Source organism: Amia ocellicauda, chromosome 5 (assembly GCF_036373705.1).
Source record: "Amia ocellicauda isolate fAmiCal2 chromosome 5, fAmiCal2.hap1, whole genome shotgun sequence".
In the NCBI taxonomy this organism is placed as follows: domain Eukaryota; kingdom Metazoa; phylum Chordata; class Actinopteri; order Amiiformes; family Amiidae; genus Amia; species Amia ocellicauda.
Window position 1 is genome coordinate 29,698,468 of NC_089854.1, and position 27,522 is coordinate 29,725,989.

Here is a 27,522-nt window from a genome sequence, read left to right on the forward strand (position 1 = left end):
TTATATTCTACTGAAACACGATGAAACGCCTCCAAACACACACACTTTTTCGGACATCGCCAAACGCCGTGCGCAGGAAGTGACGTTTTGCAAGGCGGATGCACAGCTGTGCTCCCACCGCTTTCCCTGGTTGTGATTGGCCCTGCGAGCTGTCACTCTGCGCTAGGAATCGGGACTTCAGGCGTCAGACTCGGAAGGAGTAGGAGACAGTGCGATTGAAAGGTTACCCAAAACCCAGTGTTTCTTGACATACCGCTAACGTCTTCGGTCGAGCAATGTCCGACTTTGAAGAGTTTGAGAAGCAGCTCAGCGAGAATCGACAGGGTGAGTGAAAAGGGATAGGTTGAGCCTGCTGGGTAGAAGGCAGGTTTGTTTATTCTTCTACAACATCAATTAGACTCCGATATTTCGTGTTTCATCAACGAATGCACCAATGTATTGCATGCATTTGACTTAGAAAAGACGAGTAACAGTGGTAATGCTTATAATAAGATCAATTACCTTCATTGGTGCATCATCTCATTTACCAGCACAGAGCAAAAGCACTGACAACCCCAATAAGTAATGTGTGTGTGCAGATTACATCTAATGTATACACTATTTTTTTTAACCCTGTGCAATAACATAGCACCAAATAATGTATGTACATCTGTGTTACCTGGTACCTGGTCTATTGACTCACAAATATAAGGTGTTTTTTTATATAAACATCCCGCTGTATTTAATTAATTTTCCATTCTTATTTATTGATTTACTTCATGTTACTTCATTTTTCTGCTGTTTGTATTTGTCTGGGTTATTTAGAAACAGGTATGTAAATTAAGTGGGGAGGTTGTTACAGAATAAAAGAACTGCATAAAAAAAAATAAACAAATTGGATAAGTGTGCTCAACTGGACTCCAAAGTGGGGAAACAAGCATCTTATTTTATTTTAATCAAGCATGAAAAGCTCATTACAAGCTGTCATGATCTTGGCTTTTTCAGATGAATGACGATTTGCTGCCTGGCAGTTTTTCTCAAACCTTTTTTCCTCTCAAAGAATGCTCTAACATGCCTAGGTCCAGCTGAGAGGCAGTAGCCATTGCACAGCATCCTGAAATACATCATTCACGGTGCCAGACACATGTAGCATGTACACGATGCAATTAAACCAAGCATGATCTGTGTGCGTTCTTGAGTTATTTCTTCAGGTGGGAGGGAGGCGTGTCCCGCTGTATTGTATGTATATGAAATTCACTAATAATGAAGAATCTCTCTTACACTTCAAACCTAAAATAATCAATGAAAACCAGATTGTAATGATGTAGGCATGTCAACCACTGGGACAGTGCTATAGAGTCATTTCCCAGGGCCATCCAGTACAATGCAGTGTTCTCTAATTCTGTATACAAGCAACCCCACATGAAATCAGCTGAGTGGCTTCCTCACCCTAGCCAGGGAGTGATTGCTTTGGAGCTGTGCGTAGGGTTGAGGAAAGATGTGCATTGGCCTGTAATCAAGATGTGGAGAAGGAAGACTGCTGTGTGCATTTGTTTTGGGTTTGTGTTTTTTTTTGTTTTGTTTTCCTTCTTCTCTCCCCCATCCTCTGCTTGGCTTATTTAGAAAGAGAAAAAGAGCGGCACAAAAAAAGAAGCCGGAGCCGGTCACACAGCCGCAGTGAGAAGCACCGCAGCTGGAGCAAAGACCGGGCCAGCCACAGCCGGGACAAGAGGAGCCGCAGCCGAGACCGCAAGAGCAAGAGCAGGGACAGGAGGAGTGGATCCCAGGAGCACAAGAAACATAGGTAAGGAGTGGCATCATAAATTATAATGCAGGGCCAGTAGTTGTCTTGTTTGTTTTGGGTGGAAAGGGATCTGCTAGCACTACAGAGCACACTTTCATTTAGTCTAAAGCAAGAACAGGTCATTCACATCAAAAAGGCAGGTTAAGGAACAGTTATCTGGAATATCTCCATTTTTAATACAGTAAGGCTTCATGTAAACCACCTCCCCTAACCATGGAAGCTTTCCCTCAAAATGTGTCCCAGAAACCCACATTTGTATATCCCTTGGTATGACTGCTGAGCTTAGTTCTTCATTTCAACAAGGATGCATTAAAACTTCAGGACTGAACCCTTAGAAATGTGCTGTTTGGTTGTTGGGATGACTCTGCTTTCATGTTTTTGTTTGCCGCACAAATCCTGTGTGATGTTTTAAAAATGATGTTTTCAGAGACTTTGTACCGTTTTCTATTACAATAAAACCCAAAGTAAAAGCATTTGCGTCTCTCCTTAAAATTGTGTTAGACTGTGTGCCCTGCTTTTTGGAAATGACTGTCGTGTCTGAACTGCTGCAGCTACTCTCCACGCAGGACGCGGAAGAAACGAATGTGCAAATACTGGGATGTTCCCCCTCTGGGCTTTGAACACATAACACCGATGCAGTACAAAGCTATGCAAGGTATGACCAGGGTTTCTGCCCGGGAATTAAGTTTTAATTAGTCAGGTGGTAAGATACAGAGGTAAAAACAAACAAACAAACACACTCACTCACAAACACACAAAGGTTCAAAATCAAATACTCTGACTGATTTGAATTCAGTACTTTGAGAACTTAAATTCTGTTAAGCTTTTGTTGCTTACTATATACCCTGAAGGAAGTACCTGAGAAAAAAGAACAATTAAGACCAAGTGAGAGTGTATGTGAGACTTCTTCTAACTTGTTTACAGCAGGTTAGATCTCATTTTCTGCTGTGTGACGAGTTTCTGTGAGTAGGCAGTGTGCTTTCAAAGGCCCGTATTGTATTGCAAAGCCTTGCAGTGTTAGGAACAGAGCTTGTTGTCCTAAAATTAGATTGATTCTAGGTGCTAATGGTGGGCTAGTTAGACACCCCACACAAAGTAGGCAATCGCACCTGGCTGAGCCTCAAAACCTTTCATTCAAGTGCCAGTTCTGTCATGCTGAAGGAGGCTTGCTGTTTGCATACTGTTGGCTTGGATATTTTTTTTTTTTCTGTTTTCTTTTTGTTTGGCTGAGAACTTGCCCTTTTTTTCTTGCAGCTGCTGGCCAAATCCCAACTTTAGCTCTGTTGGCGACATCCACAACGAGTGGAGTGGCCATAACGCCAACCCAAGTGCCAATAGTGGGCAGCCAGATGACCAGACAGGCCAGGCGTCTATACGTGGGCAATATTCCTTTTGGAGTCACTGAGGTATGTTTCTCAGCCTGTTCAAGTGTTGTTACTGCTGTACTTCCATACAATCAAAACAAGTGTTCAGATTGACAAAGGTCAGAGGTCATGAATTTTTTTAGTTACAATGCCCTGTGTCAGCTTTTATGAATGCACAAATCAAGACACAGAAGGCAGCTAACATTTACAATCACTCTGTCAGTATGTTAATTAAAAATAATAATACAAAAAAAGTTGGATATGCCCTGTTAATGTTGTTTTTTATGTATGTATTATATGGTGAACACATTCTTTCTGTTTCAGTAAAGATAGACAGGAGAAAAGCATTCTATTGTTATTTCTCTTTAGGAGGCTATGGCGGATTTCTTCAACGCTCAAATGCGTCTTGCTGGCCTTTCGCAAGCTCCAAGCAACCCAGTCCTTGCAGTACAGATTAACCAGGATAAAAATTTTGCTTTCCTGGAAGTAAGAATACTTGGACTTTTTTCTGTCTTTCCATGATGTTGGACTTGTAGAATTAGCTGACATTTGGTGATGTCTTCACCATTACTGCCAAAGTAGTGCACTCGGGCAGCACTGTTTCTTGGAAATCATGACATGTCTGTCTCAATGTGATGCACACAAGGAGGTTTTGATCTTGTGTGCTTAGTTGATGGCATTGTACTCACTCCATGAATTAACATCCTTTTTTCACCCTTTTAATATTATTCATAAACACAATAAAATATATCATGTTGCTTGTAAACCAATTTGTGAAAGAATCCAAGTTGATAATAGTGTGCCACTTCTGAAACTTAATATTATCACTGGTTGTATAACCCATTCATATCCATCTTGTGCAAGCACTTCACTGATTTCAGTCACTGCTTGAATTTTGTCAGTGTCATGCAAATGCCTTTGTTTTGGCTCTTTTTTGGCTTTATTTTTTAATTGTGTTTCCAGTTTCGCTCAGTTGATGAGACCACACAGGCCATGGCTTTTGATGGGATAATATTCCAGGGGCAGTCATTAAAAATAAGGCGTCCGCACGATTATCGGCCTTTACCTGGTATTTCAGAGCAACCTTCTTTTCATGTCCCAGGTGGGTACATTTCCATCGTAACTGATAAAAAAACGCTTTGTTTGTTTTTTCTCCACGGAAGCTCTTGTCGTTCTCGGATGGTGCTCGGCAGAACCTGCCATCTTATCTTATCTTGTCATGTCATCAGGAAGACCTGTTCCTTCACACCTGTCTTTTCATTCGTAGGTGTAGTTTCCACCGTGGTCCCGGATTCACCACACAAGCTCTTCATTGGAGGCTTGCCCAACTATCTCAATGATGATCAGGTACTTATTAGTGTAGCACATCAACGGAAAGTAGAGTCCAACATCTGTCTCCTCACTCACGCTCTCACCCGAGATAGACTAGTAAGACAAAATGTAGGAAAAGAGAGATGCTTGCGTTTTTATGATTTACTCATGTGGTGTAGTGTGTTTTGCATGCCCATTGACTGTTCATTATAAACCACGGCTTGGAGAGATGTTCACATAACGTCGACATCAACTATGACTACATTGAATATTCATTTTGCTTTTAGACGTGCAGAGTGAAGCTTTTTTATATATATACATAAAAAAGGCCACAGATTTTGTATTTTGCTTTTGGTGTTGTTGCTTTTGGCAAGTTGATGATCTTTTAAAATGCAAGATGACGTGAAAAGAATGCTCCACCTGTTCTTTCACGTCTGTATCATGTTCCTTTCGAGTAAAAGTTCTGTGATCCAGCAGGTCAGTCCATTAGCCCGTCTTTTCTCTAATCTCTGGAGTCCTGAACTGAAATCTAGAACAGACTAATTATCTAATCGTCTTACTGTGCCCCAGTGGACATTAGGAATGAATAGATTTTAGGAAACATTTTCAAGAGCAACTGCAGCAATTATGCTGATATTACATTTAAGTATTTACATTTTTAAAGAGACTAGTTCATTTTAATGTAAAATTGAATTAATGTTTTAAAGATCAATTTTAAAAGGGCTTTGTCACTGCAGCTGTTATTTTTCTTTCGTCTGTGTAATAGTCCATTTGGTAGAGTTTAAAATGAATCATGTACTCCTCACATTTATTATATTAAAGTTCTAAAGAGTGATGTAGTGATGGCTTACGCAGTCCTATTCTTTATACTTGAGAGATGAGAGGCATATTTACTTTCATCACTTCTTATGGTTTAATAGCTTTAAAATGCAAAACTCTCTAACATCTTGAACACAAGCTTTTTATTTTTTTATTTCCCATTATGCATTGGACAAAACACTCTGCCGCTATTTACAGAAGTACTTTAACATAGTTATCTGAGTAGTGTAATGAAGCAGTATGCACTTTAGGTTGGCGAACTCTCTGACAAACCAATATTTTAAAAGATTGGTACTTTTTGTTTTTTGTTTTAAAGGTTAATACTTCATACCTTATGATTCTACACATTACACCATGTCTGGTTTCATCTAAAAAGAAGCAACCTGCATTATTGACAAAGGCTAACTACGTTGACATAATCTCCTGTAATGAGTTCATATTGCATGGCTATAACTGCTTTGCTACTTTCACTACACAAGGGTGAGGCTTTTTTTTTTTTTGTAACTAACTCTAACCTTTAACTACACATGTATGTTACCATTTAAGATGTGGTTTGCGTGTTATAATAATGGTAAGATACGTGCATTTCTTTTATATGCCTTTCCAAACACATTACACATATGTTTCCTAAGCTGCGAGGCATTCAGAAGTATTGCTCTTTAAAAGGGCTTCAACACTTTGAAAACAGACCTGGTGTAATTGATTGGTTTTCCCATCACCCAAGAAATAGTGCAAAATATTTGTTTGGCAATTGCACAGCTGACATCTAATCAGCTTTTGAGGGCATTGCCCCTAAATTTTTTTTTTTTGTGTTTGATTAATCATTCCAGCCAAACAGTTTGATCAATTCCTTAGCTTATCTAGGTTTAATACATACCATGTAACTGAAAGATGCTGAGTATGGTAAGCACAGAACATTTAACTTTTTAATTCATAATTCTAGAAAATGTCTCATTCTTTGCATTTACACTTGGTTTCTTTACCAAAAAGTAAAATCAATCAATAAAATACAAATAAAAAGACATACACGTAAGTATGTCAGAACCTTAACATTTCCCCACCCAAAAAGAGAGTTGTAAAAGTGGGAATTGTAATTGTTCTGTCGTATTTCTGGTGTTTTACATTTTGGGTTCTGATCAAATCAATGTTACGTCTAAACTGAGATCGAATGAAAACAATATTATTGTACGCTAGTGTTTTTTTTTAATTTTACTTTTTTACTTTTATTTATTTATTATTTTCTTTTGCAGTCACTGCTACTGCTTGATACTCACAGCTCTTTCATTTTTTGTTCCCCCACTTTGTCCCCAGCTAGGGGCCCGTAAGATCGTTAAGTCTTCGCTCATAATTTGTTCAGTAGTACTGATCTACTGCTGCCATGCCAACATGTAAGACAAGGCAAGTAAGAGATTTTGTCCCTCACACGGATACCCTCTTAGCCAGTGGTTTTTCCTCACAGCTCCACTCTTCCTCGTCCTCCTCTTCCGGAGCAATTTCTGGCTTTGAGAGTAAACGAAAGGAATTGGTTTCTTGGTTGAAACAAACAAACAAACAAACAACCAAGGAAAAGGCATAAAATAACGTATGGGCTTTACAAGGGGAATAATCTGTTTTTGCTGCTGCTTTTGGTCTTGGTTTTTTAATAATAATTAAAAGGGTTTAAGAGCAACAAACAGGCTCAAAATGAAGGTAAGAATATGTATCTCAGTTTGCTTTGAATTATATCTATTGTATTTTCATATTGAGGTATTAAAAGTAAACTTTTACCAGTGCCTGTCAGGAACAACGTTTAAATGTACCATGGAATGTTGGTTCTCATTTCCTGCCTCATTGCTTCTTAAATGCCAGGCTCTTTCTGTTGCACAACTTTTGACATTTTAGTGGGAAAGCTTGTGATGTGTTTTATTTTATTTTATTATTATTTCAGGCAATTAAAGAGTGATGACTTAAAGCTGTAACTACAGTTAACATCCAGAAAATATAAATAATACTTTGAATTACCATCACCATTAATGAATTAATTTTATAAATGCCAGATGTATCTAGTTAATCATGTCTAATCATGCACTTTTTATAGAAACCTGATCCCATTCCCACACAAAGATTAGGAAAGCACAGGGTCTACATTTGTGTATTGGATATTTGTTTAAAGTTGTTTTTCCATTTCTGATACTAACCAAACCCAATATTTGATAAAGTGCAAACTCATTCTGTTTTTTAATTAATTACATTTTGTATGCATTTATATAGTGAATGTACACTTGAATGGTGCATAATTTTAATGTTTGAAAAAGATCAGGCGAGAGGCCTTTCGGATCACTCCCTGTCAATTTTGCTGGCTGAATTTTTAAAACGGCAGGTTTTTAGGTTTTCTGGTTTTATTTTTTAGTCTGATTCGTTTAGGACTTGGGGAAATGTGAAAAATTGAGACACGCAAGCAACCAAACTTGCTGAACTTCTCGTCTCTGCTTTCTATATTTTCTCCATGCATAAACTCTTAATCAAACTATCAGGTCAAGCATTATTTAATAGATAATGTGCAGTATATGCATGGCTTATGCTGACAAGGTTTTGTTTAATTTGTCTTACTTTATGGTACTTTATCTAGTTTAAAAATACAAGATCCAAATGTTGCTGTCAGGCTTTCTGGCACATTCTGAGAGTTGGAGCATATTATAAGACATGTTTTAACTGTGTTTCACAATTAATGGTTGCTCCCGTTGGCTCAGATAATTGAATAATGTGGCCTAATAGCCAGATGTTCAAATTTGAAATTGGAAATGTAAAGTAAAATGAGAGAACCTGAACCCCCCTACTGTGGTGTTGCAAAAGTGTTCTCACTAAAGTGTTCTCACTATACACAATTTCCACTCTGTTTAAATGTTTGCAGAAGGTTGTTATTTTCTATGCCTCAGATTCCTGAATATTAAGAAATTTATTTAAACTTGCCTGTCAAATTGTGTACTCTCAGACCCTTCCTTTTGTCTACTTTTTCAACACACATTTCAGTCCATATTAAATTCAGAGAATATATACCCTGTTGGTGTGGAAACTAAACTAAACTTCTTTTAATTGATTTGGTTACCACACTTTGAAATAAATGTGGAGGAAGATTGGGCCCCCATTTTAACACTTACAATGGCATCTCATGTGGCTGCCATTGGGGTTTAATTTATTGAGTGTGGTTTTCTTCAATATGTTGAAAAAGCCCAGTCACTGAAAACTAGAGGCAGAAATAATATACTTGACATGTAAAAGCTGCTATCATGTGACTTCACAGGAAAGCTAATTGCTTTATTTGTCTTTTCATTTGTTGCACAGGTAAAGGAACTCTTGACATCATTTGGCCCACTTAAGGCTTTCAACCTAGTGAAAGACAGCGCCACCTCTTTGTCTAAAGGTTATGCCTTTTGTGAATATGTTGATGTCAGTGTTACTGACCAGGTATGGATGGCAGAATCAACTGGACTTATTTGTACAATGTTTTCTCTAGTGTATTGGAATGAGCATATCAAATTATTTTCAGAAGAAATTTAAGACAATTTTGTATCTGCATATTTCATAGAATACTGAAAACACACCAAATCATGGAAAGTTCCTTTTTGTGAACTTTTTATGTGCATTTTTTTTTAAGGTTTCCACTTTAAGAACTTGTCATTTAATTCTCACTTTTTAGAAAAGATAAACTAGAACTGAGCAATTTTTTGTTATTATTTCACACAACCAGGTATTTGGGTCTGCAAGTGAGTAGTGCTGTCTTATTGAAATATAAATAAAGGTTGTTTCCAAAAATACTTTTCAGAAAAAAGATAACTCTAACCTTCTTTTCCTAAATGAATACTGTATAGATTATGACAAAGTTCTGTTTAACAAATAGAGAGAGAGGGTGAAAGAGGGGGGGAGAAATAAAACAGCTAAGACTGCTCAGTAGTAAAGTTCAAGGACTTTGTGAGTTATCGTATTTTGTTTCTTAATGATCCTGAAAGACATTTAAAGAAACAGGCTAATATTCTAGATTTGTTTCCTTATTATTTTTGTGTTCTTATTCTTGTTGAAGATGCCACCCCAATTGAAAGTCTTTTCATCAAGGCGTCCCAGAATACAAGACTAATTTCTTTCACATTGTATTGCGTTTGCAGGCTGTGGCAGGACTGAATGGCATGCAGCTTGGCGACAAAAAGCTAATCGTTCAGCGGGCAAGTGTGGGGGCTAAAAATGCTAATCCTGTAAGTGTGTAGGTCACCCATTTGTTTCCATTTCACAACCATTTAGAAGCTTTTTGTTCTTTTTCCCCAGATACTAATGCACTTACAGCCATTATTCTTACCTAATAACATACAGCATCTACTGTGCTTGTGCACTAAATACATTAAATAATGGATATGACTAGGATTAAGTATGGGCTGTGTAGCAGGGCAGTTTTACAGTCAGTGACAAAGTGCAACACTCCCTCAAGCTCTCCTTTCGGCAGGCCGATCAGCAGCTTTTGAAAATGTGATGATTCTCTTCCCTCAAGGAGCAGTATATATCCTATTGCCCTTACCTGTTGATTGTCATTCAAAACTAGCTTTTTGTCAGGTGGTTGATTGTATGGAGACTGGGAGCATTAAGGTTCTATTTGCTGGTGGGATGTGATATTGAATTGCAGTCTTTAAGATGCATTTTCTTGCTTTTAAACTGTGTCCCAACACCTGATTTCCTTTCCCTATACACTTACAGCTGTTAAGATCTTTCATGTGTTTTTAGAAGCTAGTTTTACCCCATCGGTTGCTCATAATGTTTGGAACAGAAATGGCAGAGAATGGTATAGAACATGTAAAACCGTGTGTGCAAAATAAAGGCATTCCTTTGCTTGTTTTGCATCTACTTACCTGAGCACCTGTTGTTAAATGCTTCCTCTCGGGGCGGTCTTTATTTCAGACCGCCATTATCGAGGCTCCGGTGACTCTGCAAGTGCCAGGGCTCCAGACACTGCAGAACACTGGGATTCCCACAGAGGTGCTGTGCCTGCTCAACATGGTGATGCCCGAGGAGCTGGTGGACGATGAAGACTACGAGGAGATACTGGAGGACATCCGCGAGGAGTGCTGCAAATACGGCAACGTGCGCTCCATTGAAATCCCACGCCCTGTGGACGGGCTGGAGGTGCCAGGTTGTGGCAAGGTGAGGCAGCTGCTTTATTTCATAACGGGCGAAAGAAGTGTCAACTGGATGGAAGATTGTTGCTCCCAAATGCGGCAAAGTTGGCCACTAATTAATTTACACAACTAACTCTGTATAAAATTGGAAACACAGTTGACAAAGTAATTCATACTTAATTTACACTATGTATTCATTACATTCCTGTCTGCATATTGTGTTATATTGTGTCTTCATAATATTATGTCTGTGTAATTCCCAACAAGAACTCAAAATAAATCCTGTTCTCTTGTCCCCCCAGATCTTTGTGGAGTATGTGTCTGCGTCTGACTGCCAGAAGGCCATGCAAGCGTTAACTGGACGCAAGTTTGCTAACAGGGTGGTTGTTACCAAATACTATGATCCAGATATGTACCACAGACATGAGTTTTGAATCCTGAAAGAGCAGATATACGGACTGTACAAAGTTCCCAACTCTTTTCCAAAGGGGGTTGAGCACTTCACCAGTTGTGTATAGTCATTTTCTTGTACAGTCTTCCGCTTTACTTGCAATACAGCATAGTACTTTTCTTATTTAGTTCTACAGATTTGAAAGGGGGGAAAATAAAAGTATTTTTATGTACTTTTACCATTCTTGTGTTAAATTTTAGCTCAGTTCTAGTTTGATAACCTTAATGTGAAGTGAATTACTTGTAGGGAATAGAATTGAATAACCTGCTAAAAGAAAATTTAAATTGTTTTTCAATGTTGCAATAATAGGTTAATGTTTCTCAGGGTAGAATATAACATGGATATTCTCCTTTGGAAAAAAAACATTACCATAACCTTGCACAACCAGAGTGACTATCTTTATTAATGCAAATATTTGTTTTAACAATGTAAAAATACAAATTCTAAATCTCTGTCCAAGCCAAGCTAAAAACTGCTGTTGTTTTGGTTTTATTTTTCATTTTTGTTAGAGCAGATAGAGCAGAAAGTTGATACTTTAGTTATTGAATGTATTCTGAGTACTCTGTTGAAAAGAGTGTGCTCCACCACTTTTAGTAATTTGACATTATATGTGCCAGTGCTAAATAAAATATCCATGTCAATTCAGTCCTTTTGTAGAATAAGAGGTAGGACCTTTTTATAGGTGCTTTGGAATAGGAAAAGTGTTAAATGCTAAACATACTCCTAGAGTGATTTGTTTATGAAGCAGTATACATTTGTATACTCTGACCCAAATTCCAGACCTATTCTTTTACTCTTGAAAAACTGATTTTAGGATTAACTAATAAGGTGCAGTAAAACAGGCTTCATTTGTAATTCATGCAAATTGTATTGACATGAATGTGTCCAGTTCTCCTGGAACATAAATAATTTTTATGTCAACATATTGAATCCATCAATTTTATAGCTTATGGGAGGATCTTCCTTAAAGCAAATGTACAATTGTCAGACATAAAGGAGTGTTTTTTTGTTGTTGTTGCTGTTTGTTTTTTAAGTGTGGCCTGGTCAAAGTTAGATAAACGGTTATAAGACCAGGTCAGTATGTAAAGTCCTCAATGCATTAAGCCAAATAACATTTGCATGAAAAATCATGAATTGCTGTGATATTAGGGTCTTGCAGGTAAACCTTGACAAAAATACTGTTCAGATATGTGCAATATCTATCACTGACACTAGGGGCAATAGCTATCAAGTGGAGAATTCTTGAGGAAACCTTTTTTGTTTTTAATTTATGAAGAAAGCAGAGTTACTGAGAATGAATTTGTGGACAGTGCGTTACCTATTTAATAACAGCGTAAATGTTTGTAAATATACAGTTTTGAATGTGAGTGCATATCAACCGGTGTTTGGTTTTTCTAATTCCTAATTGCCACTGCCATGCCTTCAAATAAATTATTGCATATTTATGTCTGTTTATGCTTTCATTTTTCATTTCTTGCATCCATGGTGTACCTTGCCTATTTTTTCAAGTAATAGAAAATTGATGTAAATTCAGGAAATCTTCTTTGTCTTATTTCAGTGTGATGTGGTATGTAGTGTTTTAATTTTTTGTACTTTTGTGGACTGATGTTTCAGGTATAAAGAAAAATAAATACATATGCTTTAGTTGTTTCATTTTTACTCAGTGACACTATTTAATTTGTAAACAATATATTATAATGTTCTGGAAAATTGAAGATTTTAACAATTTCAATAATTAAGATTAGAAATATTTGCATAGACACGGTCTTTAATGTTGGCATGCAGGCAGTGTTTAAAATATGTGGACATATAAGCCACTATCCATTGGAGGGAAATAAAGCTTTTGTTACAGTTAATGAGCCCTTACATCCATGATTGTTGCTTGAATAGAATTTAGTGTTCCAGACACTGATTGTTTGCCTGTTTCTTGACTAACAATTTTAATAAGGTATACTTTATATACCTATAATCAATGGATCATTTTACAGATCCTGGAAGAAAAATATTAAAATTGTGTATTTTATGTATAAATTATTCTCATGTTATTCTCATGGACTCTTAACAGACTCTTTAATAACTAATACTTTGTTATACCATGTTCCACAGTTCCAATATATATATATATATATATATAATTAAAACATTTCAGATTGATTTAGTTGATTGACCCCTTATGCCTTACCTGTGAAAAATGTATATTTGTGTACTTTATCCAGTAAAACATTCTTGCAATATGTTACACATGTTGACATTTTTTACATTTTTATTGGCAATTCGTATTCGCTTACACGTTTTTTTATTATTTATTTCTGATTTAGTATTATTTATTTCCATTTCGAGACGGTTTTCTTTATTAAAATGTGTCTGCTCAGTGTGTCTTTGGTCGTGTAGCGCAGATTTCCGCAGTTCTGCGCCGATCAGCCCTGCTCCACCAATGGCATCGAGCGAACTCCGCAGATCTGTGCAGAACTGCGCAAATCTGCGCCACAAGACCGCGGCCTTCAGTCCTCGCGTCGTTACACAGGACGACTACTGCGCTCTCTGCCCTGGCTGTCGTGCCTTTGTCCGAGGGAAGGGTTGTATATGTTTAACCGGCTCTGGGTGAGTCCGGGGATGTGGGAGTCACATGGCCTTTATAATTAACTCCAGCTCTATTATGAAACCGCCGTGACCCCTGTCATTAGCAAAATGGCGTTCGGGAGGACTCTCGCGAGAGGCACTGAAATCCCACCAGCGGATCCGTGAGCGCACGACCCTCCTCCATTGGGAAAGATCGAGCCAGAAAAAAAGAAAACGACAGGACAGGCAGTGGGACGTAGTAGTAACGGGAACAAAAACAAGCGCAAAAAATCATATCGGATCAAATCATCGGGCGGGATCACTCGCCGCCGCTTCCCGGGCACGACACGCTGTAACGGGGACCGGAGCGAGCAGGAGCACTGAAGAGGAAAACAGAAATCCTGAAAGAGAGGGGATTCGCCAGTGGGGATTTCAATAAGAGACAGAAAAAAAACTTCATTAAGAGCAACTGCTGCAATCGGGATCTCAGCCTCTTCTCTTTGGTCTCCTCTGCCAATGGATCGGGGATATCCATTTGTGGTATCCGCAGCGAGTGAGGATTTGGGGACAAGATAAGCAGTTACGGTATTTACTGGTACCCCGGTATCATTATTTATGAGGCGATATATACGCTTTCAGCTGCTCGGCACAGGCCATGGACTGAGCTCCGATCTGCTCTGAAACTGGGAAAGGTAACTGGCGGAGAGGCGCTAGTGCAGACTGTCAAAACAGACGAAAACGCGTGGAAATCAGCGCTGGTTAATACTAAGTGGGACATCAGCCCTCATTTGGATCATGCATCTGCTCGCCAAGGCCCTGGCCGCGAATTGGATGAAGCAGTTTTGAAGAAGAAGGGGACGCAGATCTGTCGCTGGCGTCGGATTGCGGGAGCTGCGATCGGGTCTGGGGGGGTCGGTCGGTCGGTCGGGTGGTCGGGTGGTTGGGGGACACAAGAAGAAAATTAAACATGTCTGGCGCAAAGGAGAACCCGTGTAGGAAATTCCAGGCGAACATTTTTAACAAAAGCAAATGCCAGAACTGCTTCAAACCCCGGGAGCTGCATCTGTTGACCGACCAAGACCTGAATCAGGTAAATGCATTTCATTTCTGGGGGCTCCACTGTAGCAAACGAGGTAATTCTCCAGCCCAGGTTCACAGGCAGTGGACACGGCAGCCTCCCAAGTTTCGCAGCGCAGTAAAAAGCTGTCAAGGCAGCAGTAGCTAACTTTGCACAGTGACAGCAGCTATACTACAGAGATAACTAGGTCGGGTAGTTTATCACCCTATTTATTAAAACATATTTTTGTTCCAAAGTAATCATATTTACTAAACACACACTGCGTTTTTACTGTCTATATCTCAATATGTGGTGTTGTTCAGTAAATATGTGGCGCACACGGGATCAGACGAAGGGTGTTACATTTAATTTGATGCAGATGTTTCTTTTCTCTCTCTCTCTCTCTCTCTCTCTCTCTCTCTCTCTCTCTCTCTCTCTCCCCCCCTTTCCTTAATCCAGGGGCATAAATTGATTTCATGTAGCTCAGAAGAAGTAGTCAACCCAGTGTCATACAGATGTGTTGTGTATTCATTGATTGTTGAACTGTAAATTCAATTGGGATTGAAAGTGAGGGACAGGTTAAAGATATTGAGGTTCACTAAAATAGGTTAAGTGTTATTGGAAGAACTGAACCTTAGTAGAATTAGTGTCACACATATGTATTTGTATTGTAGCATTCTTGAGCAAATTATATATGTTTAAATGCAGGATCTGCAAACTAACTAATTATCTTAATAGTAATAAAATATGTTGGGTAGTTGAATGCCTGTTTAGTTAAGGATATTAATAGGTCAGCTGTAAAACTGTATTTTACACACATTAGTGGGTCGGTGTGCTTGTTCATGGGATTCAATATATTGTAGAGTTTGCTGACCCAACTTCAACACTGTACTTCATCATAATTTACTTGAGAAATGACCCACATTTTAAAGGTCTTACTTTGTTTTTATTCAAAGGCATTTTAAGAGGCAACTGATTTTATGGATGTCAGGGAAAGGTGGCATTGCTTTCACAGATTAAGCAAAAAAAAACTATACAAAACGCAACATAAAATATATATGAGCTTAATTAGTTATAAACCACTGTGTTGCTTTTAGCTTTATTTAATGTATTTAATGGTTAGTGCATGAGTATTTCTGTTGATTCCTATTCACAGTCAATCATTTGAAAGCATAACATACAATATTATTGTGCCCACTTTTGAATTCTATTGGTTATCTTTGCCACGGCTGAAGACTATCTGTCTGAGCAGATCTCATCAATTAATTTCTAATTTGATTTGCCTGTAGCTTTTGGAAATGAGTCATACATTGTATAACCCACCTTCTTTATTAGATATTGTAGAAAATTTGGGGGGCTTATGTCTGTGGTATTTCCTTTCAGACCTTCTGTGTAAAGTGTTGTGGAGTATGTTTTCCATAAAGGCTTTTTGAAACACTCAAACCTGATGAGGTTATAATTTTGATAATGAATAATGAACATAACCCACTGGAAAGGAGAATGTGAAGACTTGAATGTGGAAATAAATACAAGCCGTTTTATGTTTCCATACATTAATGCACATCTCCACAGTGACATAACTAATGTGAGTAAAGGAATTCATCTGGAAACAAATCCAAGAGTTTGTACTTTGAGATCCATTACAAACCTTTCTGAAAGACATTTCTTTTCAAGTGGTGTTCAGACAGGAGATTTGCCCATCACAACCAGTGTTTTACACGGGAGTGGAGGCTTTATCTAAAAGAAGAACCCAGATAATCTTCAATGTGATCTAAATTATTAATATGAATAAAGGATGAGGACAATTCTGATTGAAATCACAATAAATTAAATGGGCCAGGTACAGTGGTTAAAAGCTGAGGGGAGAATATGGATATACTGTTCATTTCACTTCCCAGACGAAATGGTTGAAACCAGAGAAAGTTAATAAACAAATTCAGCGTTCATTCCAATGCCTTGTCCATTTCCTTCTGACTTCTACCAATATACCCCCAATGCACTTATGCCCGTTAGTTCCTATCCAATTCTAATTCATTTAATTCAATTCATGGCTTCCTGTGCCCTGCCCTGCTTTAAAAAAAAAAGAGTGCATATAATCTACAACAACTGTCTGTAATAGGTATCCTATTGTATCTGTATCTGCCATGTTGTATTTTTTGTATTGTACTGCTGTAATACCAAAACAAACTGTGGATTAATGGTTTTGCTGACTAACAATAACGCAAGAAGCCGTGTAATAAAAGGCAGCATGAATGGCATTAATTTACAGTGCAAGGATGCAAACTATGTCGTCTGATGCTTACAGAGTGACCTATTCACAGAGCAGTTTATTTGCATAGCTATCTGTCCGCCTATCTTTGAGCTATCTTTTATTTCATTGCCAATGAGCAAGACTGATGTACTGTATCAGCTAGCAGTGCTACATCAGTGTCCAGCTGAAATCAGATTCCAGCAGAAAAAACACCTAAATGGAAATAAATTAATCACACAGTCAATCAAGGACTATTTACATGTTGAGTAAATGAAAGTTCTGAATGAGACAAAGCCGTTCAGCCTGTAACTGCATGTTGTAGTTCTTGCTAATTGATCCCATAGCTTAATCCAGATGGTTCTTTGAAGGATCCCAAAGAAAGCAGCAAGCACATGGCAACGTCAGCATCCTTCTTGTGTACTGCGATCTGAGCGCGATTAGGAAGAGTAACCCTTTCCTGTCCAGATGCAGAACTGAGCTTCAGCAGAGTTGTTGGATTACCTCACTGTCGAAGCCTGTAGCGATAATCGGTATAGTTTTATGGAAAAAATGTGGTAATGAACATGGTGTAATTGAAAGGAAAATATGAACATCCAAGCATACATTTTGGTTGGGCTCTTCTGTATTTTTCTATCTGCGGTGGATAACGGACGTGACGCAAAGAAAGTTTATTGATGCGACTTGTTTTAATTGCTGAAGATAATGGAGGAGAAATTGTAGGACAACCTTCAGTTGTGGGCTGTTCCCATTGAGTTTCATGACGTTCTCTGCTCTTTTTTCCCCATGCTTTATTCCTTAGGCTATGCTTTAAATGAATTAGTTTTAACTTGGTTTGTGTCACTTTATTCTGTCAGACGTCCCCTCACTGAGCCCTTTGTCAAAGAGTGAATCACAGCAACAGAAACAATAATAAGTGTTTGACACAATGTTGAAATGCACAAATCACACCATGTAAAAGGTAAGTTTACATAACTCATGACCAGGAATTGATTTGGGACCTCCTTTTTTTGGAACCACTGGGATATTTGTAAGCCTTTTACAGACATCATCTTTAATGAAGGCAGTAATTCGTTCAAAATAATGCCTCTTGGTTTTGTTGAGAATTTACATCCGGTTTTGTGTGTGTGTCACCGATTCATTTACTGATAACCAGGCTCAGGTGCATTCATGAGAGCTAGTTTCACTTCTACGGCTCAAAGAGCATTGAGTACCATGCACACATTTCAAGAATATACACAATAATTATGAGGAACAGTAAGTAATAATTAACAGCTTAGTTTACAGCTTACCACTTATGAAGGACATGCAAGTTAGACTGCTATGGTGAGCACCTAATCATTATTAAACGTGTGCAATGCTCTCTAATAGGGACCCTGTGAGAGTTACAGAAGTGCCCAGGTTGAGAACCGGTGATTTGAATTGACTGCTCCGAAAGGTATAGGAGCAGGGAAATCCAGAGATCCATCACACCCAATAACCTTGTTCTATGTGCAAACAAAGTGTCCCCCAGTCATAGATGGAAACAACATGTCACTTTTACACATCACACCTAACAGACAGGCCTGTACACCGGTCAGAATGCTGACTGGTTCCACTGGTATGTTGTTGATTGACAGGTTCAGACGTTTGCCAGACGTACATATTGCACTAGGTAATTAAGTCACAAAGAAAGGCCGTCGCATTTGTTGTTTTTTGCTTCCGACTCCATGTCAGTATGGCTGCAGGGTATCCATAATTCTACGTGTGTTAGCTAAGTTTCAGAATGCCTACTAGAATTGCTGCGAAAGGATATGGTTTTCATCACTTAGCAGACAATCGGTTTTGCTTGTATATGTTTAAACCAGAACCTCCTAACTGAAACCTCAAAGGAATCTTACCCATGTCTTGCTGGTAATCATATAATTATACTGCCTTTTTGAGGAGGCAACCATAAGGCCTAGGCCTTAAGCCGTGAACCCCCAGAGATTTATTTTCTCCTATAATATTCTGCCATCCTGTTTGAGTTTTTGTTTTTCTCTCCTCTGTGTCTCATAGTTTATTTTAATTATTTATTGTTTATTTTTTTAATTATATTCAATCTGTAAATCGCTCTGTGACTACCCTGCAAAAGGCGCTATACTAAATTAAAATTGATTGATTGATTGTTGAGGATTGCAGTGTCCTAGTGGCGATGTAAATATTCAAACCTTGTTGTAGAGGTGTTTGAACAACACTGTGGAAAGTTGGCTTCAGAGAAAGACCAAACAGAAGTAGCAATTGACCCCCCTGTTTTCAAATCTGTATGCCATGAAATATCCTGAAAAAAGGCAACACTAATTTGAGCTGTATTTTCATTTATTTTTTCGTTTTAGGTCAAACCAACAATAGCGAACATTTGAATGAATTCTGAATACTGAAAGTCATATAAATATTAGACATTTTAGAAGTAGAAACTAAAGCAAACATTCCTGTTTTTAAAAGATATAATGTGAAAAAATGTTATGATCATTGCGGGGTTTGTCCATAATGTATCCTGTATCGATTTCCTTTTTTAATTTATATTATATATATTCACATTGGATAACTTTTTTTTATTTTTTTATTAACAAATATTTTTAATAAAACAATATCTTAGATGGAATTAGATAGCATTTTTTTCATTGACTTTTTGATTTTTAGTACACAGAATGTTAATAAAGTTGGAAATTGTAGCTTTACTGTAGGCAAACAAAAAAACTCAGACACTTGCCTTTGGAATGTATACGTGAGGATCGGTAAACTTTCCTTGACCAAGACAGCGATAGGCCCACATAGACTTCTATTTGATAAAAAAAATTCCTGCTGTGAGATTAACAAGTCTTTCCAGTCCAAGAATACTTTTTACAAGAAGGGAGACGGCTTTTGTTGTTGTTGTTGTTGCTGTTGTTTTATGTTTTTTTATGTTTTTCTGAACATTTGTTTTTGGCTGTCTTTTGTGAGAATTTAAATGATAAAATAATCTTTGGTCCTTAAGGACTACAGACCAAGGAGTGTTTTGGTTTCTGGGTCATTTGAAGTTGTCTGTTGTATTTTACTCAAGAAAATTAAATTCAAATCATAACTACTTCTCAATATCACTTACCTGTCTTTAATTAATTAATGTCTTTGTTGCTGCCATTTTGATATCTCTAATGCTTCGTACCTTTATAAATCACTTTTTCAACCATTCAAACAAGTTTCTCCAGTTTTGTAAAGTTTCTAAAAGCTCGTTTGAGAACTCACAATGCACATGTACTGTACTGTATCTGGACAGGATCAAGGTTACTGCTGCGCTTCAATCACTTTTGTCTTTTTCTGGCATTTTGCGCTTGTGCTGCAGGAAGACAAATAATACTCCTATTGTACAGCAGTTGGACTTTCAAGGCTTTGCCCCTGACATAATTGTTAGACTCCGGAGACACCTTTTGTTAAGCATCCCTGCAATTAAACATAGTTTAAGCTGTATAGAAAAGCTAGAAAACACTGAGTGAGACTGTAGTTAAAATGGATATTCTGAAAGGGCACTAAAGCAGTTCTGTGTAAAGCTATATCAAGCACTTAAAGGAGGTGTCTGGTGTCTTCAGTTGAGTCCTAAGGTGGCTGGTAGAAGAGTGCTTTATATAAACCAAATTTTTCTGTTAATGTAATTCTTGCTTCTCGCACACTGTGTTGTTTCGTCTGTGTTATCCTTTATGTTCTGCTGCTTCAGCAAAAACAAAAAAGCCTTTCAAAGCATTAGGCGAGTGGGGGAGTGTATCTGTGTTACACACAATTTGTCTTCAATGGGTTTCACAGGGTGGAGAGTTAAGTCCCTTACACACTTCCTGGCAGGCAGCCTTGGGAAGTCTTTTCACTGGTTGTTTTTTCCACCAAACCACATTGAGCATGACTAAGAATTGAACTTTAAGCAGAAACCTTACGAGAGAAGCTTGAATCATAAATAATCATAACTGTATTTGCAAAAGATAATCTAAGTAGGAAATCTGAATGGGATAAGCTGCCATTTTGTAAATATAATCATTGGCTGAAATGTGTAGAGAACCATTATAGCTTAATTAACCTCTTGCACTGCCTTGTTTTTCTTAAGCAGATACTGAAAGTTAAAGTGTGTACGGTGGATGTAAATGTGTAGTGTATTTTGGATTGCTTTTCAGCCTTGTGTTTACAGACTTGTTTCTGAATGTCTGGACCAATTTTGTTGTCACCACACACTCTGGACACTACAAAATTAGAGGCAATGAGATTATTAAATAAACATAGTACAATAAGTAACTACCAATAATGATGACAGGAAAATGAGGTCGTGAAATAGTTTTTTAAATTTAATTAAAAAAAATAATAATAAATAATAAATATCTTCCAGCAGTTATTTCTTATCGTATTATTATACTTTGACTTTATTTTCCTTACATTTCTTAATTTTTTCCCTTTTCCTTTTCTTTTTTCTGTCTTCTTTGTGAGAGACAGAGAGAAAAGAATAGCCTCACAGTAGTAGATCCATTTGCATATTCTGCGTTTCAAAAACACAAAGCATCGCTGGAATTGGTTTTGATGTCAGATGAGGATTTACGTTGAGAGGAAGACTACACTACACTTCTGCAATGCAAATGTTTGCTTCATCTGTCCGCACACATTGGCTGTTAAATTATACTTTTTTAATGTACGCAGTCACAGAATAAAATTTTATCTGAATAAGTCATCTGAAGTGGGATGGTGTCCTTTGGTGACTAGGCCTTATGAAATGCATTTTGAAGCACTTTGGTTTTTAAATTCTTGCGGATGTTACTTTTACTTGTGTGTGCTTGATATTAATTTCAGTATGAGAAACCTCATCAATAATGGATAAATTACAATAAAGACATCAATGAGGAGCCATCTCCGGTATGCAGTGGATTTGATCTGTCTTCTCATTTCAGCATTGCGTATCATTGCATTACAGTAGATTATAGGCAGTGCACAATATAACCCCTATGTTAAATTATGCATTTTTAGGGGAACATGTGAGTGGAATAGTATTGGAGGAATGTAAAGGTAAGGTATGAATTACATGACCAATCTCAGTAATATTTTATAAGGACATGTGAGTCCAGTGAAGGGCATTTAATCTTCATCCTTCGTGTGTGACAGAGGTCCTAAGGTATGTGCCAATGTCGGTTCATGACTTTTCAGTTTGCTTGGATTGGGTCCGTTGTGTTACTGTAAGGCGTCTGCTCTCTGACAAGTATGAATTTTGAAGGAGAGTCCGACTCGCCCACTGGTGTGTTGCATCACAGCCTCCAGACAGCACGTTCTGGCAGGGCCGAGCAGATGAGCCACGATGTTGTGCTGCTTCACTAATCTCTCGCCATGGATTCCCAGGGTTGGGATACTCACTCGGTGATGTAACTGCTGTCCCACTTGGGGAGAACTGGGGTCATTTCCATTGGCAGGGAGGTTAGGATTTGTCCACTTGGAGGAAGTGGAGAGCAGGCCTCCACAGACACTGTGTTTCAGGCTGTACAGCTGGCTGAGGATCACTGCAACCCCATCCCTTTGGGGACATCCACTGTACTAAAACAAAGAGGAGCTTTATTCCATTTCTTTCCTCTTACTTCTTTTTTTTCTTTTTTTTTCTTTTTTTGTCCTCTGATGGGTTCCGACTCGTGTCCGTCCGTGTGTGTTGTGTATTTTTAAAGTGTCGTAGGCGTGTTTCTGTTTGATGAAATTCACAAAGAAAGTGAAAAGAGTTTTTTTTTTTTTTCCTTTTTTCTTCTTCCAGGAAAGGTGCGTGTTTATAAAAATGTGGAACTTTCAGATGTTATATTGGGAATAAATGAAAGGTTTCTTGTTTCTTTCTTTTTTATCATGAAAGTTTTTTCTAATAAATACATTGGAAAGAAATAGACATCCAAACTGAAATCTCTGAAGCCTTTCAGGTATTATTTTAAATATATATTTAGTTAGATAATCTATGACAGAAAGACAAAATCTTTCAAAAGCAAGCGAAACATTTCACTGTAACCTATTGATTTCTTTGACTCTGCATTTCCCTAAAATATGAAGTCTGATATCCAGAGTGCTTTGTGCATGTAGGATGTTTCAGCTACTGTACTGTAATCAAACTCTTCTTGACCAGTCAAAGTAAGCTCTTTAATCTCTGTTTTAATGCTGTCGCGAAGTATTAACTTGCAAGGGGGGAAACATGAAAAATACTTTTGTTTTATTTGTAAGCTGCACAATGAGTTTCTCAAATGCTTGTTATCTAGTGGCCGGTCCAGATTAATTATACAAGCTTATTTAATAAAAATATAATTCGTGCAGCCCTTTCAGAAAGGCCAATCTAGCCCAGTTATGTTTCAGACTTCCAACATTTCCTCTTCTGCCTGCTTTTGGGTTTTTAAAAGGAATAATAAATCTGCTTGAACTGTTCCTCAAGGCTCATTTCTCTTTCTGCCAAGGATGTAAGCTGCAGTCTTGTGTGAAGTTGTTAGATTAAAAACCAGGTCTGCTGAGCTTTGTTTTGTTTCCAGGGTCATTTTACTCGCAACGCGGTGACAATGGTGTTTATACTGCTGGATAAGTATGTCAAGGCAGTTTCGGCCTAAAATGGATGCGAAGTTAAGAAATGCTCCAGCAGTGCTTAGCAAGACTTTCCTGCAGTAGCACGATTGCATCGTCAGTACAGTACAGCAGGAGAATAACAGTCAGATGAAGACAGATGTGCAGGGCATTAACGCACATTAAAGACTGACGATGAGTCTTCCCAACATATCACATTGTAGAAATCAATACAAGTGGGGGTTTGTAACTGCTTTCCCCATAGGATGCAAAGGACCCTCCTTTAGTATGGTGCTGAAACCATGTGGGATGGCAGCTGTATGTAATGGCACAAATAAAAGAACCTGGGAGGGGGTTATCAAGGCTAATTTGATAATAGTGTGGCATCTGTCACCTTATTGATTTCTTTAAACCGTATAATTAAACCCAGCTTGCCTGGCAAATTAAGCTTCATTTGCCATTTCTGAAATGACAAATTACATCCATGTACTCCTTTCATACCCTCCCTATTTGGGACAGATAGTTCACTGACTGTAAACCCTGCCAATGGCCTGGGAAAGATAAAGCAGTTAGGCTACAGTAGAGACATCCGCACTGTAGCTCGTCTCGTTACAAAAAGGTCACTCGGAAACGGGGTCTAATCGAATGAATTACTGTACAAAACCTTGCACCTTGAAATGTAGCTGGTTCTTCGCCCTCTGTGCAAGCATATGCTCTGAATCATAAGGCTTATTGGATGAGCACTGTGGGAAGAGTGGACAATTTATTTTTGGGGATGGACACTTTAAAGCGGTGTGCTGGCCGCTATTGCGGTGCAGCTTGGATTGTGTTATTTTGACGTGTTTCAGATCCGTTCCCCCGGGTTGTACAGCCTCTCGGGGGGCCAGGCTTTATTCCCTGTAGTCATGTGGGTGGCTGGCAGGGGCAGAGGAAGCTTGTGAAAGGAAGTGAGAGTTGGGAAATTGGAGAAGAGTTTCCAGAGGTCACCCGTCCCTGTGTGATTCCACCGCTCTGGGGTCCATTGTCGGTGAGGGCTGCGCAGTGCATCCAGAGGTGAACCGACGTGGTGGTAATGGGCGGTCAAGTGCTCCAGGTTTAGCCCTAGAGGAAATTGAAAGTTAAGCCTGTTGAGGGGGCTGCAAGGTTAAGGAGAATCAACCGAAAAGGAAGTCGGCTCGCAATGTGGAAAGGAAAGCTGAGGGGTGTGCCTGTCCTCTGACAGAGCCCCTGCTTTGGAGCACAGCGCACGCAAATGTCACAGCTGTATCTTTGTGTTTGGTTTTGTTTTGTTTTTGTCAGGGGAAAAGGAAAAATCATACAGCCTTGTAGTCATACATAACCCCTTCCCAATTTAGCATTGTTGTTTTTGTTAACTTGGGAGAGGGTTAGTATGAGCATGGTTTGGACAGAAATCAAGTTATGGACAGTGGGTTTAAAAATATAAATATATTATTATTATTTTTGGGGGAGGTGGCTAATATGATGAAACTGAAGTACATTCTTCTCTTTAATACAATTAGAACAAAAACATTTATCCTATGTAGCCTATAGCAATTGTCCAGAACCAACCACAAGTATTCTTTTTTTACTCTGAAAAATGTTTGGGAGCTCCATTAGAAAAAATGCTATTTTTAAAACTTTACCTAGAAAAGACATCCTGTATATTGGCGGACATTTTGTTCTCAGCATATCGCTCAGGAAAGCAACCATCAGAATAGTAAGAGACATTGAACAGTGGCCCTCATGGCAGTACAGGCTGAAGGGGTTTTCAGAATAGCTATTTTGATAGAAATACTCTACAGGAAGTTGACAAAGGGCAGCACAAACAAAGTGTGAACTTTGTGCAATAGGAACACCTATGACGCTGAGAAGGACAAAGGCTATTAATGAAACTTTAAGGATAGCTGAAGTGTTAGTTGCGTTTCCTGTCTTGTGCATCTCAGCTGACCGAAAATTTTAACATTACTTAAACAAACGCAGATGTTGGCCTCATAGAACTGTAAAGGTGCCTTCAAGCACAAACGTGAAATTACTTAATTTATGATGAACCTGCACTGACTTGGATAAAGTCCTGAGACTGACGAAAATGGATACTGACTGATCTAAAATACAGTGAAGATGATCCATCAGATTTTTTCAAACATTAACACCTGCCTAATCCTTTTTAGATGTACTTTAGTTGCCAAGTTAAGGGACACTTAACTTCAATTTTCTTAAGGGTCTGAAAGTAGTATACAGTAGTAAGACATTGTTATTGTGTAGTGACATTTTTACACTCCTTGGTAGGGGTTCGGTATCTAAATTGCAATCAGTCTTTGAAATTGACATACTTTTCACTTTCCAGCTGAAGAATATTGAAGAGTTGTTTTAGGCCACTTTAAAATCTATAATCTGGCTTTATTGAATTGTCAACAACAAACACGACAGCAGTACATTGTTTTGACTCTAAAGCAAAATAATGGAAATATGAGGATTGACATTTATATGCTGTATCTTCTGCATGATTCAAAAAGCACATCTCGTAATGGGATTTGTCCCCAATGAAAAAAAAATACCTACATGTTTATGGAATGTTAAACACAGGAGGTGAAACATGATCAAAGTTGTCTGTTATGCCTAATAATTACTGCCCTCTCTTTTTCCACCCTATACAATCCCCATAGCTGTATGTTTGAAAATGTGTTGTGCAGTTAATGCTGTTCTTTAAAACACTACCTTGTAAAGTAGTGAATTGATAGTCCTTGATTGTTAGAGGAAAGAGCATTGACTAAATAACAAACACGGACATGCATCCCCTTTGCTGTGAAGGCTTGATTGGAGGTTTTACTGCACTGAAACATCTATACATCTGGACCTCAAATGTTTTTTTTTTTTTTTTTTGATGATTGCCTAAATTGCCCTGGTTTCTCTTTGCAGGCCAAACCTATTTATGGAGGCTGGCTGTGTTTGGCACCCGAGGGAACAGATTTCGACAATCCAATGCAGAGATCAAGGGTAAGAACACGTTTGGGAAATCTGGAAAGGGGAGAAAGAAAGAAAAAAATGTTGAAAGGGGCGCCATCAGCTATCTGTGTACAAGCCACAATGCCGCCGATGCAACGCTTTGTGAAATAGCTACTGCATACCTCAACTCCAAGCCTAATTAAAGATTAACTGTAGAAACTTCATAATAGGATTGTGTTTGAGGCTTGTTTAGGAACTTTAACTTAAAGCAGAAATGAGGATTAGGATCCTGCCACAAATATTGTATATTCCTGGGCATGACTGTTAAATTGTCAGTCACAGTTTGTTTTTGTTTTTTTAATTGTTATTATTTGTTTGTGGAACACAGCAGTAACAAATTGGACAGACCCGTTATTTACAACTGTGCATGTTAGTTTGCTGCCATCTCTACTTGTATTTACACGTATAGTTATGTGGTTACTTTAGTCAGTCAACACAAAAGTGGCAGTATGAAGTGTGCTTATTGTCCCTCAACTAGACATGTTTGCTTCACCAAGAGTCGTTGCCTTATTAAGATATGAAGATTTATTCAATAGATGGCATGCCTAATGCTTTATACCAGAGATAGCAGACAAGAAGCCTACATTTTCTATAAAAACTATACCGCAGAAGAGGATACATGTTTCACAATTAACAAATGCAACTTGTTTCACTGAATGTTACTTTCTTACATTTAGATAAACTCTAATTCCTTAAGTATGATTATGTTACTGCCATTGCAGGTCATCTGGTGACAGAACCTTTTCACCAAGGTGCTGCTATAAGTACATGTTGTTGCTGGCAGAAAAGGCCATGTTGTTCTTTTCTCAATTTATGAAATGCTTCTCCATCCTTTTAAGAAGATCTTTAAGCCTGATAAGATAATTGCACTTCTCAAGTTACATTGTGTTATGAACTTATTCGTTTATCCTTTGTATGTCTTTAATGCACAGTATGACAAACAGAATCTCTGTTTTTTTCTGCAGAAATGGCAGAGAAGATTCTTTGTTTTGTACGAGCACGGCTGTTTGCGCTTTGCTTTGGACGAGTCGGTAAGTCCTTGGTGCTTTTATTGTTTTGTTTCGGCACATGAGAGGGAGTTGACAATCTGCAGGGCAATTCTGAGAAACTTTACTTCTGTGTCCTTATGTATTTCACTGTACCTTTACAATGCTTTGTTGCCATTTTATGATGGCCACTCCCCCACCCCTTCCCAAAGCAAACCTCACACCTCAACATTGATGGCATTTTCAAGTGGTTGGCTTTCGCTGTT

The 27,522-nt window shown here is 38.2% G+C and overlaps 2 protein-coding genes across 6 annotated transcripts in view; both read left to right on the forward strand.

Moving 5' to 3' along the window:
* The first annotated feature begins 156 nt into the window (after positions 1-156).
* On the forward strand, positions 157-12,501 carry LOC136750014 (splicing factor U2AF 65 kDa subunit). Of its 3 annotated transcripts, none has more exons than XM_066704722.1 (11): positions 157-324; positions 1,603-1,783; positions 2,350-2,438; positions 3,038-3,189; positions 3,517-3,633; positions 4,111-4,249; positions 4,415-4,494; positions 8,599-8,721; positions 9,417-9,503; positions 10,198-10,440; positions 10,718-12,501. In XM_066704722.1, the coding sequence occupies exons 1-11, from the start codon at positions 276-278 to the stop codon at positions 10,847-10,849; spliced, it is 1,392 nt and encodes a 463-aa protein (XP_066560819.1). In that variant the 5' UTR covers positions 157-275; the 3' UTR covers positions 10,850-12,501. The 3 variants fall into 3 exon arrangements, with proteins under 3 accessions (XP_066560819.1, XP_066560818.1, XP_066560821.1); XM_066704721.1 differs by having other exon boundaries at positions 158-324; positions 2,335-2,438; XM_066704724.1 differs by lacking the exon at positions 157-324 and having other exon boundaries at positions 1,694-1,783; positions 2,285-2,438.
* Positions 12,502-13,462: 961 nt separating this feature from the next.
* The window catches only part of mprip (myosin phosphatase Rho interacting protein), a 62,747-nt gene continuing 48,687 nt past the window's right edge, over positions 13,463-27,522 (forward strand). For 2 of the 3 annotated variants that reach the window (XM_066704725.1, XM_066704726.1), the window contains exons 1-3: positions 13,464-14,515; positions 26,184-26,261; positions 27,236-27,301. In XM_066704725.1, the coding sequence (XP_066560822.1) occupies positions 14,393-14,515; positions 26,184-26,261; positions 27,236-27,301 (267 nt within the window). In that variant the 5' untranslated portion in view covers positions 13,464-14,392. Of the gene's footprint in view, positions 14,516-26,183; positions 26,262-27,235; positions 27,302-27,522 lie in introns of all 3 variants that reach the window. The other variant, XM_066704727.1, reaches the window with a different exon arrangement.

Excerpts from the sequence above, each read along its gene's own strand:
- LOC136750014 (XM_066704721.1), top strand. The coding sequence starts at position 276 with ATGTCCGACTTTGAAGAGTTTGAGAAGCAGCTCAGCGAGAATCGACAG. Across the intron at positions 8,722-9,416 it reads ATGTCAGTGTTACTGACCAG|GCTGTGGCAGGACTGAATGG; the intron begins GTATGGATGGCA and ends TTGCGTTTGCAG. Across the intron at positions 10,441-10,717 it reads AGGTGCCAGGTTGTGGCAAG|ATCTTTGTGGAGTATGTGTC; the intron begins GTGAGGCAGCTG and ends TTGTCCCCCCAG.